Source organism: Pongo abelii, chromosome 7, assembly GCF_028885655.2.
Source record: "Pongo abelii isolate AG06213 chromosome 7, NHGRI_mPonAbe1-v2.0_pri, whole genome shotgun sequence".
NCBI classification, from domain to species: Eukaryota; Metazoa; Chordata; class Mammalia; order Primates; family Hominidae; genus Pongo; species Pongo abelii.
The window spans coordinates 124,251,725-124,268,513 of NC_071992.2; the positions used below are offsets into that span (position 1 = coordinate 124,251,725).

Consider the following 16,789-nt stretch of genomic DNA (forward strand, 5'->3'; position numbering starts at 1 on the left):
GCATATTCTCAAAGTAATAAAAATATAGGAATGGAGAACAAATGAGTAGTTGCCAGAAATTAAGGAGAGGGTGGCGGGGAAGAGGGTACCACTATAAAAGAGCAGCTTGAAGGATCCTTGTGATAGAAATGTTCTGTATCTTGAATGTATCAACATCAACATCCTGGCTGCTATATTTTACTGTGGTTTTGCAAGATGTTACTAATGGGAGAAACTGAGTAAAGGACACAGGGGGTCTTTTTATCATTTCTTACAACTGATACATAATCATCTCAAAATAAACAGTTTAACTTTTTTTTTTTTTTAAGCCAGATCTTGCATCAAAATCACTTAGAGGACCTTTTTTTAAAACACAGTCTACGGGGTCTCCCTCCAGAGAATGTTTTTGTTTTTTAACGGTTAGGCTCAGTCATCCAGTATTTCTGTTTATTACTTTTTAGAGTTTCCCATTTGATTCTAATGGGCTGTCAGTACTATAAAGTCACTAATTTACAGCAATGATTCCCCAAGGCTGACTGCAAAAGAATCACCTGAGAAGCTTTAATCCCAGGTTCTCAAGCCTACATCACAGAGATTTTGATTCAGAAGGCCTGGGATAAAACCAGGAAATCTATTATTTTTAAGCTAAATTCTTATTGTTTTACTTCTCCAGATGATTTCAATGTACAACTAGGTTTAAAACCTCTGGATTAAAGAACAAGTACTTTTTTTCTCATGTAATGTTTAAAGGTAATTTTTAGCTCTGTTGGTCATTATCACGGATTACAAATCCTTGGAGTCCAAATTAAAATGTTAGCTGTATTTATAAAATCCCAACATAAATACGTATTATTTCCAGCCACTGTCTTTTTTCTATTATTATAGTTTAAGTTCTAGGGTACATGTGTACAACGTGCAGGTTTGTTACATATGCATACATGTGCCATGTTGGTGTGCTGCACCCATTAACTCGTCATTTACATTAGGTATATCTCCTAATGCTATCCCTCCCCCCTCCCCCACCCCACGATAGACCCGGTGTGTGATGTTCCCCACCCTGTGTCCAAGTGTTCTCATTGTTCAATTCCCACCTATGAGTGAGAACATGCGGTGTTTGGTTTTCTGTCCTTGTGATAGTCTGCTCAGAATGATTGTTTCTAGCTTCATCCATGTCCCCACAAAGGACATGAACTCATCCTTGTTTATGGCTGCATAGTATTCCATGGTGTATATGTGCCACATTTTCTTAATCCAGTCTATCATTATTGGACATTTGGGTCGGTTCCAAGTCTTTGCTATTGTGAATAGTGCTGCAATAAACATACGTGTGCATGTGTCTTTATAGCAGCATGATTTATAATCCTTTGGGTATATGCCCAGTAATGGGATGGCTGGGTCAAATGGTATTTCTAGTTCTAGATCCTTGAGGAATCACCACACTGTCTTCCACAATGGTTGAACTAGTTTACAGTCCCACCAACAGTGTAAAAGTGTTCCTATTTCTCCACATCCTCTCCAGCGCCTGTTGTTTCCTGACTTTTTAATGATCACCATTCTAACTGGTGTGAGATGGTATCTCACTGTGGTTTTGATTTGCATTTCTCTGATGGTCAGTGATGATGAGCATTTTTTCATGTGTCTGTTGGCTGCATAAATGTCTTCTTTTGGGAAGTGTCTGTTCATATCCTTTGCCCACTTTTTGATGGGGTTGTTTGATTTTTTCTTGTAAATTTGTTTAGGTACTTTGTAGATCCTGGATATTAGCCCTTTGTCAGATGGGTAGATGGTAAAAATTTTCTCCTATTCTGTAGGTTGTCTGTTCACTCTGATGGTAGTTTCTTTTGTCTTTCTAACCCACTAAAGCATCCTTAGAAACACAAAGAAGCTTATCTTCTTAATTCATTATATAATAAAAGTATTAAATTACTGATTTTTCACTCCATTACTTTAGCAGGCTGTAATTACCTAATGCAGTGGTTTTGGATTCTGGCTGTGCTTCGGAATAACCACCCTCAAGATACAGCACAGCAGCCCTGCTGCAAATCATAGCATAGCCTACTCAATAAATCTGATTCAAAGGTTTAGGGTGGCTACAGGGAGTTTATAAAACAAACTCTACAAAGATTCTGAAACACAAGAGTTAAACTGACTTAGGGTTTTCATCTTTATCCTCTGGCTCAACTGATAAACTAAATGACAAATTAATCTAAACCTGACATTTCTAAAAATATAAGTTGTTCACAATATAAAAGAATTTACAGTGAGGTACAGTACAATGAATGTCAGATACCTTTAGTACAGGCCCTATCAAGACCTAGCTTAATGTCCTTGAGCTTTAAATTTCCTGGCTACAAAACAATGCAGTTGTTCTGAGTCAGTGTTTTGTAAAACTGTGTTCCAAAGAGGTGTCTTAGTAGGAGAGAAGCTGAACAGAACTGTAAAATAGGCAAGGTGAATGGGCTCTGCTTTGATCTGGTTATACACATATATAAATACATATATTCATATATATGATATGGCATTTGAAAATAAGTCCCACTGTCACACAGAGATTTGGAAACTATACTTCAAGATCTTGAAATGTAAGCCATCTTTGAAGTATACTGTACTGAACACATAGAAACACATTTTCAGATATAAAACATTTCTATCACTACAGAAAATTCTACTGAAAAGTCCTTCACCTGAAAAGTAACTGTGTTGTTGGATCAGAAGATCCCTAAGATTTCTTTCAGATTGAAAATTCTACCAGAGTATTTGAAAAAACGCTGGGCGCAAGTGGCTCACGCCTGTAATCCCAGCACTTTGGGAGAACAAGGCAGGGAGATCAGTTGAGGCCAGGAGTTCAAGACAAGCCTGGCCAACATGGTGAAACCCTATCTCTACTAAAAGCACAAAAATTAGCTGGGCGTGGTGGCACATGCCTGTAATCTCAGCTACTTGGGAGGCTGAAGCACAAGAATCTCTTGAACGTAGGAGGCAGAGGTTGCAGTGAGCAGAGATCGCACCACTGTACCCAAGCCTAGGCAACAGTGCAGGACTGTGTCTCCCAAACAAAAAAAAAAAAAAGAAAGAAAAAGAAAAACATACATTATTGATCTATGTACTGTTAATCATCTTAGTAAAACATTGAAAAAAAAATTGAAGAACTGAAGTAAAAGAAAATGCTACTACTAGAAAAAAAAACATTTTTAGACTCTGGAAAGCCACTAGGACTTTAGTCTGAAAATGCTTTGTACATTTTTGTCTAGCAGAAAACTACAGAGATCAAGGAAGTAATAAAAATCTACATGGAGAAAAGTCTGAAAAATTCTTAGGTAATGTCACATAAAGGTATATAGAAACATTCCCACTCTATTAACTTCTTTGAGCTGCACATCTCCCTTCAGTAAGGAGGACACATACTTAATCTATGTTCCTCTTAAAAGATAATAAACCAAATCCCCAGAAAGAAAATAATGAATCCAAGGTTGCAGGGTTAAAGGAAAAGAGCTAAAACAAATCTTATTGATAGTACCTCGGAAGCAAACACCAAAGCAGACAAGCATTATCATGGACAAAAATGCCAAGTTCACTAATACAAAGAACAGAAGAAATTTACTTAACAAATATTTATATTGTATACTCACACTATACTGTACAAAGCATATTAGGTGTTACAAAGTTAGTATGTTAGGTGCTAAAGATGCAAAACAACAGGTCAGCTTTCAAAAGGCCCACAACGGGGTAGTAGCTAAATCAGTTCTGGACCAAAAAACACCCAAATGACCATATTCTAATGAGAAATGGAGAAAATTCTACAAGGGAAACCAAAATACTAACATCCCTCTTTCACAAGCCCTAATTACAAACCTTAAAAACAAAGAACAATGCAAGAATTCAGTTACTACTGTCCACCGGAGCCCCACATATGATGTACCTACCTCTTTATTTCACAACCAATTACATTATTAGGAATTTTCATGTAATTTGTAAGAGAATCAGGTTTAAAAAATTCTGTCTGCAAGCTATAGTAAAGTGCTAATAAAACTGTGAAGGCAAGGATTCAATTCCCATAGGAAAAAATCCCATGATTATACTATCCTTCTAACTCTGGACAACCACTTCAATAGACGGCCCACTAAAATTAGGCAAGCGAAGTACGGATAAGCAAAAACAAATGGCATTAAAGAAAAAGAATTTGTTTTATGCACAATTCCTCAGAAGCAAACACTAAAGTAGTAGGTTTTTAAACATTTGTTTGACTTCCTCTGTGCCCAAAGGGCACTAGTCATTTTTCAAACTCCAAAGTGTACAATTTATTTCTAATAGGTTATGTATATTTCACAATTTTTTCCCAATAATTTTCTGACAAAACAGGAAATTACAACTAAAATTCACCATAATTTTTCCATCTTTCAACATTTTAAGATGCCATAAGAGTTTACTACAGGAGAAGTCAAATATGTAATTAAATCATACAAACTAAATGGAAAGGATTACCAAACGTAGTGGTCTTTCAACAGAATTTCCAATTTAATGGGTATCTCCTTTGTACTGCTGTTGAAAACCATTTTAGAAATGTTTACTCCACTTTTCTCCTTACGTAAAGGTACAAGAGTATTTACTCTTCAATAAGGTAACTGATAATCATCTATTGCCTTCAACTTAGTATTTTGAAAAATTTATGCCACTCAAGCTAAAACTATCTGAACCTGTGGCAAAAGTTAGGTTTTTAAATAATTTTATCAAATTGTTTCATTGTTCTTCTGAAAGTAAAAATAAATAAAAATCCAATTAACTGGAATTCTATTAAGTGTAAATTCACAATAAATGGAAATTTCCAGGAATTTTAAAGTAGAAAATCCAAATCAAATCACGCTGTTCTTACTTAATGCTGATACACTGGTGGATGCGACAGAAAGTCTCAAATATGAAGAGACGGGCATTTTCAATGAAATCCTCCAGACAAGCCACCAAGAAGAAGTCATTCACAAGCACCTATATGTACAAATACAACAAAAATTAATGATGCTGACAAGCAATTGCCTGAAACGTGAATCAAATACTTTATCTGCTTTATTTTTCCATTCTACAATCATGAGTTTTATACAACAGCACTTTCTAGAACACTGCGTTCAAATCTTTAATGATTTAAATAAGTAGTAAAAGAATACCACAAGATAAAGACCTAAAAACTGCAATGTTTCTGGTAACTTTAATAAAGTAGCCTTCTGACAACGAAGTTTGGTACTATCCATTATTCTACGTAAATGCTCTGCAGATAATGTATCTCTTCCAACTATTTAAAATAATTATAAATGGACCAAAAGCCCTGAGTATTTCTACAATATTAAGTAGACTTAGAAATTAGAAAGGAAAAGAATGCAAAAGGTGGCTACTATTCCACAGATGGTGTAATTAAGAGAGAATATTTTAATTTCAAGAACAGCAACCAAGTGCCCTCTAGGTCTTTTAACATCAAAACCTAGACACTTAGCATAATGAATATACACCAATATTTACCTTAATAATGCAATATATGACTACAAAAAAAACACCAATTACCATATTGGATTCTAATTTTCTATTCCGTCTAATGTTTGAAAATCATCAGGGAGGCTGGGTGTGGTGGCTGACGCCTGTAATCCCAGCACTTTGGGAGGCTGAGGCGGGCAGATCACAAGCAGGAGATCAAGACCATCCTGGCTAACACGGTGAAACCCCGTCTCTACTAAAAATACAAAAAATTAACCGGGCGTGGTGGTGGGCGCCTGTGGTCCCAGCTACTTGGGAGACTGAGGCAGGAGAATGGCGTGAACCCGGGAGGTGGAGCTTGCAGTGAGCCGGGATCATGCCACTGCACTCCAGCCTGGGCGACAGAAGTGAGACTCTGTCTCAAAACAAAAAAAAAAAAAAAGAAAATCATCAGGGAATGGATAGGAATGGATATTTGCATGATCATTTTTTTCCTTAGAGAAGTTAAGATATTTGTCAACAAATTGCCCATTTTGTGCCAAAATTTTGGTTCCAAGGATGATATTGATAACTAGTAACTTGTGAATCTGGTAAATGCGACTACATTTAGCAGTTAGAGTTCTTAGTTTAGTTTCTTAAAACTTGTAAACTAATTATTCAAAACAACTATAACTCTTCCAGTTGTTCTAAAGGTACTTTAATTTCTACTAAACAATAAGAGACACTGCCGTTATAAAATTCGTAACTACAATGAATTGCCTGGTTTATCACAAATGTTAAATACAACCATGGGAAATATTCTAAAGATAAGCCCACCTATGAACCAAAATTAAAAACACAGTTGTTATTTGCAATTCAAAGTGACCTTGCCTGTGCATATGAAATATTAAAAATGTTCATTCAAGATTTAAGACATGAAATTATGGATATGTCTGTGAATTTAAATTATCCCCAATGTTTTAACAAACTCCCCTCACAAAAGGGATAAACACATGGCAACAACATTAAAAAAGTCATCACTCTAGCACATTCCCATTTTAAGATTAATAAACACAAGCCATTTAAGCCATTTTAAGGTTAATAAACACGAGCTATTTAGGCCTTTTTAAGATTAATAAGCATATTTCTGTTATAATTACTTCATTATTTTAAGGAAGACACTGCAAGATTAACATTACAATATCCAAAAATTTAAGAATAGTATTAGTTTATAAATAAAAATTCATACTTACTGATTCACATTCCCTCAGCTTTTTCTGAGCCCCATCAAAGTCAAAGTTAACATATAAACATTCAACAAATTCTGTAATTGGGTCTTTATATGTGTAAGACTCCTGTAAAAATAAGTCAACGGTCAAGGTAAGTCTGATTCAACACTGTTTAGCAGATTGCCCCAGCATATCCCAATCTTCTTGTTTTCTCCTTCTTTACCATTAATTTCTAGCCAAATTACCTAGCATCTACTAGAAGCAATTGTTCCTATCCTGATTCCAGACCACACCTTAAGCTTATAATGTCTTTCAAACCAAGTTCTCTAAAGTCTCATCCTAGAAGCATTCTGAAAGCTTTCAAATTCCCCTACTACCAAAAGTCTCCCTTGGTCAATAAACAGTAATAAACTTCCCCAATCATAAGGGTATTCATTCCCTACTGAATGACAATAACTTCTTTGTATTTAATACACTCTTAAATAAATATTTAAGTTATTTTTCTAATCTATGGGTTTTGCTGACAAGCTCACTAAATATCAATCAGCATGGCTGCCTGAAACCTTTTCCCCAACTTGGGGTCTATTGAAACTGTATTGTATATAAAGTTCACCCATGTAGAATTATACAGGTAATGACCCCCACCTCCAGGTTCCAGATTTTCTTCACTCTTTGCAATAAGAGAAACACATACACGTAATGTATATTAAGTGTTCATCTAGCAGACAGTAATAATCATTCTTACCACATCCAACTTGTGTATCTTGGACTTAAGGAAAATAAAAGCCCATTTGAGGCTCTTCTCTTTTCTAGACTTCAAGTATTCCTCCTACCTATTTTTAAAAACATTTTTACCTTAAGAACTAAGTCTTACCTTAGAAAAAGAGGTTAGACCTAAAGCTTAGGTATTAAAAAAAAAAAATCAATATATATTTTAGTTTTACCTGTTGAATAACTTTAACTAGATCTTTTAGAACCTGCCGACGTTTTCGAACATCCTTGTTTGTTATGACTGCTGTAGTCAAATAGCGAAGAATGTGTGGACACATTGTCTGAATTGCATTAAGATATCTAAGAAAAAAATATAAAAGTTATTTAATAACTTACCCAGGGTGAGATAAAGAAAACTCTCGAGCAGGTCATTAGATTGTACTATTTCGCTAGCCTAAGACTGCAAACACTTAAGAATAGGTATTGTAAGAAAATCTCCTCCAAGGAAATTTAAAAACAGAATCCAGTTTCAGGAATCCAAATGAGGAGAATGCTAGCCACTATTTCTTTAATATGGGGTGAGATGGAAGACTCAATCAAGAGGCTAATTATCCTATTATTATTTTTGAGTAACAGGATTTTGGAAGGTTCACTGACATGCTGTCAGTCTGTTCCAAAAGGCTACTAAGCAATGATTTTCATTCACCCATTAGAAAAAGATGTGTGAAAACCTATGTGCAAAGCACTCATACTAATGAGAAAATCAGGCACTTAAATTAAATAATTCAGCGGATGAAAGACTGGAAGCAACAGGGGGAAGGAATATTACAATATTACAAGGCATTGGTTAAAGTGGTAGCAGTAGGAATTAGGAAGGGATAGATGTCAGGTAAACGTTAACAGGGTCTTGGCTAATATTTAGCAAATCTTGCTGTTGTGATGATCAACATGGGACAATGCCCTGTAATCAGGTGTTTACCTTTGTTTCTCCTGCTTAATTTCCTCAAATAGCTCCCTATTTATTTACCCAATAAATACTAATTTAGCACCTCTGAATGCCAGACACTATACCTATCTCAGAATTATCTGTCAATAAAGTCCATTTCTTTTAGGTGAATATTCAAGCCCTAAATTATCCATCCAGCTACATCTCCCATCACATTACCATGACAGCTTCCTCTTTCTTTTCTTCAAGTTCACTCCACACAGATTGGTCTCCCAAACACATACCCCTGAAAGCCTAAATCCTAGCCATCCTTCCAGATCCAGCTTCAATATCTTATCTTCTAAGCTCCCCCAGGCAATGATGAGTAAATCTGTATTTTACTATATTACAGATTCCCACAAAATGTTGTTTAAACTCTTTAGAGGACCCTAGAATCGAACACTTAATACTATCTAGTCCCACTTAGCCACCCTGAATGCCCTCTAAAGGAGGTGAAGTATAAAAAGAATATCCACTCAAGAATAAATAATTTCTAGGAAAAGACACCAAAAACACACTGGCTAAATTACATCATGTGAAAAATTAAGCTCGAGTTTCAAATGAAAATTTTGTATTGCAATACTCATTTAGAACAATTACTTCTCTCGCCAGAGAGCTCAGGTACAAACACAGGAAAGCATGATTGTTTCTCTTACTATCAGTTTTAAAGTAGGTAATTTTATTTTTTTATTTTATTTCTTTTTTTTTTTTTTTGAGACGAAGTCTGGCTCTGTCTCCCAGGCTGGAGTGCAGTGGCACCATCTCAGTTCACTGAAACCTCCACTTCCCAGATTCAAGAGATTCTCCTGCCTCAGCCTCCCGAGTAGTTGGAACTGCAGGCACACACCACCATACCTGGCTAACTTTTTTGTATTTTTAGTAGAGACGGGGTTTCACCGTGTTGGCCAGGTTGGTCTCGAACTGCTGAGTCAAGTGACCTGCCTGCCTTGGCCTCCCAAAGTGCTGGGATTACAGGCATGAGCCACTCCACTCAGACAAAGTAGGTCATTTTAGTGCGCATTTATGAGACCCATCATTAATTTATCTAAAATCAATTTATACATAAATAGTTCTATAAGTTTGTCGTATAATGTGTTCAAATCATAGCTATTTTTACTTATCCTGAGTTTATACCACTGAACCATATACATCTTAATTATTTTTACTGGCGGATTACTTATTTGGGAAATCTACTCTTTGTTTCTGTGAGTGTATTTCAGAAGCCAGCAAAATTTTTGTAAAGAACCAGATAGTAAATATTTTTGGCTTTGTGGGCAAGAGGCAAAATTCAGAATATTATGCCAGATACTTCTATAAAAAGAGAGGAAACAAATTTCCAAAATATAGGTCTACTAATGAGACCAATGGAATTCTTTCACTGGGAATAATTTTGCTCAATTAATTTCAAATTTAGAAGTCCATATCATTAAAAAGTATTGCAAATGTTTTTCTGATAATGTAATCTGTAATGAGATTTTACATATTTAGTCCTTGAAAATGTAAAAACGGCCAGGTGCCATGACTCATGCCTGTAATCCCAACACTTTGGGAGGCCGAGGTGAGAGGACTGCTTGAGCCCAGGAGTTCAAGACTAGCCTGGGCAACATAGTGAAACCTTGTCTCTACAAAAAAAAAAAATAATAAAATTGAGGTGGAGGATCACCTGAGCTTAGGAGGTCGAGGCTGCAATAAGTCGTTAACTGCACCACTGCACTTCCAATCTGGGTGACAGAGCAAGACTCCGCCTCAAAAAAAGAAAGAAAAAAGAAAATGTAGGCGGGGCATGGTGGCTCATGCCTGTAATCCCAATGCTTTGGGAGGCCGAGGCGGGTGGATCATTTGAGGTCAGGAGTTTGACATCAGCCTGGCCAACATGGTGAAACCCTGTCTCTACTAAAAATACAAAAATTACCCAGGTGTGGAGGCGGGCACCTGTAATCCCTGCTACTCAGGAGGCTGAGGCAAGAGAATCACTTGAACCTGGGAGGTGGAGGTTGCAGTGAGCTGAGATGGCGCCACTGCACTCCAGGCCTGGATGACAGAGCAAGACTCCATCTCCCAAAAAAAAAAAAAAGGAAAATGTAAAAACATGCACAGACACTAGTAAATGCTGACATCAAACACCAACTGACAAGCATATTATTTTAATTGAGCACATTTAGAAAGACATGTACAATTCTATTATTTTGGTATTATCTTTTAGCGTGTCATCACATTGCAGATTAATCACTTTCAATTCAACTGTAGTTAAATTTTGAAATATAGAAATTTCCTTCGTACTTGCAATGAGGTCTAAAACTTTCTGCAACTATAATTTGAACTTGGAAATGCATGTGCTACAATCCTATTTAGGAATGAACGTCTCCCTTTGTGTTTTAACTTCTGACAGAACACAAAATGTGTAAAGCAGCTGGCTTTTTATTACTTATGATTTGTATCATGTTGTCACTGAAATGACTTTACTGCAATATAAATTCTACATATAAACACTTTTGTTTTGCAATTTTAGATGGAACAGACTAAGAAACATTATCAAGTCTGCTGCAAACGTTAATTTCCAGAGCCGTTCAGTGTTTGATAACGGGTTGGGGGCAGTTTCAATCTCTCCCCGGATCAACATGCTCTCAATATCCTCAACTCAGAGCAACTGTTCTCGCTGAAAGGTTAATAGTTTTAAACAAGTTTATTTCACTGGACAGATTTCTCTGGCTGCTAAAATCAAACATGTTTTAACTGGATCACCACTGGTAAAAATGACTTTCCTTACTTGGCTAATAAAAGTACTACTCATGCCTGGGCGTAGTAGTGTGAGCCTATAGTCCCAACTACTCAGGAGGCTGAGTTGGGAGGAAGGATCATCTGAGCCCAGGGAGTAAGTGAGCTGAGGCTGCAGTAAACCAAGATTCCACCACTGCACTCCAGACTGGGCGACAGAGCGAGACATGGACAGACAGGAAAGCACAGAACAGGACAGGATGAAAAGAAAAAGAAAAAGAACAGGGAAAGAAAAGAAAAGGGAAAGGAAAGGAAAGAAAGAAAAGAAAAGAACCCCTCAGTAACTTAACTTAAAAAAAAAATTTTAGAGCAGGGTCTCATTCTGTCACCCAGGCTGAAGTGCAGTGAAATGATCACCACTCAGTCTCCCAGGCTCAAGTGATCCTCCTGCCTTAGCCTAAGTGATGGGGCTATGGGCATGAGGCACTGCTCTGGGCTAGAAATTTTGATGCCTCACTTTCATTAATTTTTGTGAAAAAATTCTGCTGGGATCTAATATTCCATTTTTAAAGCTTATAATTTTTCTGACAGTTGCTTTCCTGTCAGTTTGAGAACATGTGACAGTTGTAGATAAGAGATTATAGTCTGGTAATGTGGATGTATATTATTAGCTTACCTACAGTGTCAGTTTAGTACTTTGCTTTGTAATTCCTACAATAAAAATCTCCACTCCACTGTGCTTTATAATCACAGTTGAAGTTCACTTCTCTGTTTTGACATGATAAATAAGCACTGGTAATAAAATAACATATAAATAAAATGTTGCAGTGTGACAATATGGGACTTGAGAAACACTGTCCAGGTATAACTGGCATCACTTGGATTTGTAGTAAACTGAGAAGAGTATGAGGTGGCAAAAGTGCAACATATCATCTCTGTCTCAACTACTCAGGTCTACCCTTAGAGCTCAAAAGCAGCCAGAACACACACACACACACACACACACACACACACACACACACACACGCTGTTTTCCAATACACACACACACACACACACACACACACACACGCTGTTTTCCAATAAAAAGTTATGAACACTAAAACTGAAATTTCATGTCATTTTCACATCACAAAATATTATTATTATTTCACATTTTTTTAGCCAATTAAAATATAAAAGCCATTCTAGACTGCCAGACATATAAAAACAGGCTATGGGCCAGATTTAGCCCATGGTCCATAGTTTGCAGATCCTTGGTATACAGTATCACCATGGCTCCAGGCATTTTTACTTTTTAGAGATGGAATCTGACTCTGTCCCCTAGGATGCAGCGCAGTGTTACAGTCATAGTTCACTAAAGCCTTTAACTCCTGGACTCAAACCATCCTCCTGCCCCAACCTCCCAAGTAGATGGGACCACAGGAGTGAACCACAATGCCCAGCTAATTTCTAAAAAAATGTTTTAGAGATAGGTCTCACTATGTTACCCAGGCAGGCTTCAAAACTCCTGGCTTCAAGCATCTTCCTGTCCCAGCCTTCCAAGTACCTGGGATTACAGGGAGGAGCTACCATGCCTAGCCAGACTTTGAAACATGGCCGACTCCCTATCTTACAGGGCAAAAGTGATCCATCCTGTGTATATACATTTAGGTGTGTATGCATCTACATATAGATAAGGAGAGGAAGGAATAGGAGTGGAGATTAGAGATGATTATTTTGTTATCTCAATTCACATTCTTGAAGGATCAGCAATTAAAAACTTATTTCAAACATGACCAAAACCACAGGTACGTATTTTAACAGTTAGTCTACCAATGACCAATGTGCTCTTTTGTTTTACTTCCCTGGCTTATCTCTCTTCTCTGTCCAACCAAATTTAAGACAGATCAATTTTTATCTTCAAGGACTGGATGCTTCCAACTTCTCCAGTATTTAGCATGTACAATACCACTGTATGTACTTATTAGACATGCTCTTGTATTACTTATTATGTTACTAGTTTGAATTCTAAGCTGTGTAATAGCAGGCCATACTTCTCACAGTTTTGAAATCAAATTTTCTTAGTTTTTTTTTTTTTCTTTTAAATAACAGACTCAGTATTCGTGCGGTGAAGTGAGATTTCAAGCTAGGTAAGTAAAATGTTTTAGTTTATTTTTTCATTCTAGCACAATTCTTCCCCAACTGTACAGCTTTGTGGGAGTTTTTCTACAGTGTTTCATAATTAAACACAGAAAATTTAATAATCAAAACATAAAATATGCCACCAAATTAAAAATACTTAAGTATCTACTATGTGCTACAAGAATATGAAAAATGACAACTCTGTCTGTAACTATGCTTACAAGTTGGGGAGATGAAGCTATTATAAGTTTTGTTTATTTTAACAGCTTTAAATAACTAAACACCAAGTACAAGCTAAACAAAATACACTGAAATGACTTCACGAAGGAAGTAAATCTGAGCTGGACCTTAAAAACAGATAGGCTTTTGACAAGAAAGAACAAAAACGGAAGTGCATTTCATGAAGGACAGGCTTTAAAAAGAGAAAAACAAACAAAAACACAGGTAGGACACTAAATAGACCTCCAGATGAGGACCTTGGAGGTCATCCTGAGTGAGCTAAAGCAGGTAAACTACCTTACCTGCATGACAAAGAGGTTTTTTTTTTTTACCAGGAACTAATTAGAAAATATAAGGAAAATAGCAGGAAAGGTCTGTCTGTACAAATTCTGGACATCATATAGTGGATTGGTTAATAGTAAAACTTGAAATTTCTAGAAAATTCATATTATTTTTATTCAGAAAATGAAATACTCTTTTACTAACTGAACTTTGCATCTTTTTTTCTACAAGTGGAGAGTAATAGGGCATTGTATTACAAATGGATTCTTTTTCCTAACAGCATCTACATTTAGTGGCAAAGCCTCATCTCCGATAGCCTATGAACACTGCTCTATCTTACACCTGCTACCTTATCTTATATATTATGTTACATTTAAAAGTTCAACACTTTTCAAATGTGTACATTCAGAATAAATTATGGCAGAATAAATTATGGCAGAAATGGTAATATATGTGACGTAAGAGACTTTAACTTGCACTGGTATCTAAACTTTCATTTTAAGGACAAACGTATACATGATCTCTACAGTACTTTTATATTAAAAATAAAAAGTATGGCCGGGCACGGTGGCTCACATCGGTAATCCCAGCACTTTGGGATTCCAAGGTGGGCGAGTCACGAGGTCAGGAGATCGAGACCATCCTGGCTAACACGGTGAAACCCAATCTCTACTAAAAATACAAAAAAAAAAAGTAGCCAGGAATGGTGGTGGGTGCCTGTAGTCCCAGCTACTCGGGAGGCTGAGGCAGGAGAATGGCGTGAACTCGGGAGGCAGAGCTTGAAGTGAGCTGAGATCGTGCCACTGCATTGCAGCCTGGGCGACAGAGTGAGACTCCGTCTCAAAAAAAATAAAAATAGAATAATTTTTAAAAATATGCAATTTACAATCTACATATAATATCCATTGAACATGCAATCAACCAACCACCTACTGTGCTGTAAGAAATTAAAACTACTTTTTTCATAAATCCTAAACAGAGACAACTGAAAAACACATACTGATTATAGACATACAAATGCAAATTACACACAATCTCAACAGTAAATAGCTCTCCCACTTCAAGAATATGAAGTCCAGGAAATGGGTGAAACAATGATCTGTCAAGTCAACTGGGTATATTTCCATTAGGAAAAAAGTCAGAATAAAGCAAAAATCAAAATCAGGCAAGAAAACTTAACAAGACAGAAAATAAGACAGCGATCTGACTCTATAGCAAGTGAAAATAGTAAACACAGTACTTTTGTAAACAACTAAAAGTCATCACACTACTGAGTAGTTTTCTTTTCCACAGGCTGTTTCTGTTCAAAGAAAATAGTTCCACAGGCATGATGGTTCTTACTGGGGCAATAAAAATGTTCTAAAACTGACTTGTGATGGTTATATCACTCAGTTAAGTTACTAAAAATTACTAAACTATAAACAAACAAGCTCTTCTTGTACTTTAGAGTAAATCAAAGCAATGGCATCAAACTATACCAGTAGTCCCTATATTTTTCACCACCACACTTGCAGTTTTAAAAAACACACAAAAAGTTTCAACTATGTCCTTGAATCACGTAGCACAAATTAATTTTTAAAAATTTCAACCCTTAAGTACTAATCTTTCTAGTCTTCTGTATGACTAAATGGTAAGTATTCATAAAGTGCTTCTGCTGTATACACACTTCACTGTCACGGTTGTCCTTAAGGAAAAGTACTTGTGCAACTGAGAAACAAGATGAACCAGCTGCTTTTCTCACAGAACACTGTTTTTACTTGAAAGAATGGCAGACAAACCAAAGCTATTCAGACATTCAGACTTGGGATTCTGGCAGACATTTTCTAGAAAATGAAGTGAGCCTGTCCTTCAAGAAAAACAAATGATAAAATTAGAGCTTTCAAGAAAAACTAGAATTTTGGAAAATTTGTATCAGCCACTGGGAGCTTGAAAGCTTTCCAATGCTTAAAGCCATTTCTATGGGTCTGGTAGTGACGTTCATGAATGTGGTTTTTCTGGTGTTGTATAATGTCAACACACTGGAATACCTGCATAACTCACTGGACCAGTAAGTATTTCCCAAACAACCAATGAATGATACTATAAAATCATGCATGGGTAAAAAAGATCCATTCCAAGTGCAAGATAGCTCAATACAGTCTAGATACCAGTACAGCTTAGGATCCCAAAAAGTTTAACTACATGGTTTCAGATTCTACATTACAAACAACCTTTTAAAAACTATTTCTTGTTGAGTTTTATTTTATCTGTACTTCTTACTGAGTTTTACTGTATCTTCAAAAAAGAATATTCATAATAATTGGAAAAGGATATTATTAATAAAACACACCTTTCTTTTCCAACTACATGTGTGAAGCTAGGTTTTTCATCCTACAGTTAAAGCACATCACAACAGACCGCAAGAATGCAGGCATGAAAACCCAGTTGTCAATTAATCCAGCAACTGAAGGTCTGCAAAAATGTAAAGCAATGTCACTCTGCTCACTAATTTTGTTTTCAAAGTTACTTTCGTTAAAATTCTATTGTGTGTTAAATTGAATCAATTTACCATTTATTAATGAGAAAATTTTTAATTTGTTTTGATTTTTAATACAGTTAAGTCCTTAACATAATCGGTACCTTCTTGGAAACTACGACTTTAAAACCAAGTGACATTCTTTCATTATGAAGCTGTTGAGAAAGAAAATTGTTTCATTATTCATTGTTTTGCTTAGAGTTGCAGTTTCCAAGAACCTAGAGACAATATTGAGGACTTACTGTATACACCAAGAGATAAAACCAATGCAAAGTAAATTACACTCAATAATTCTTTTTTTTTTTTTTGAGACGGAGCTTCGCTCTTGTTGCCCAGGCTGGAATGCAATGGTGTGATCTAGGCTCACTGCAACCTCCACCTCCCAAGCTCAAGCAATTCACCTTCCTCAGCCTCCTGAGTAGCTGGGATTACATGTGCCCACCACCACGTGGGGCTAATATTTTGTATTTTTAGTAGAGATGGAGTTTCACCATGTTGACCATGGCTGGTCTCGAACTCCTGACCTCGGGTGATCCACCCACCTCGGCCTTCCAAAGTGCTGAAATTACAGGCGTAAGCCACTGCGCCCGGCCT

General features: G+C 36.4%; 1 protein-coding gene across 1 annotated transcript in view; it reads right to left on the reverse strand.

Moving 5' to 3' along the window:
- EIF3E (eukaryotic translation initiation factor 3 subunit E) overlaps positions 1-16,789 on the reverse strand; it is a 53,136-nt gene that overhangs the window by 14,206 nt on the left and 22,141 nt on the right. Inside the window, 3 exon segments of the mRNA NM_001132628.1 lie at positions 4,850-4,959; positions 6,669-6,770; positions 7,589-7,715. Of these exon segments, the coding sequence (NP_001126100.1) occupies positions 4,850-4,959; positions 6,669-6,770; positions 7,589-7,715 (339 nt within the window).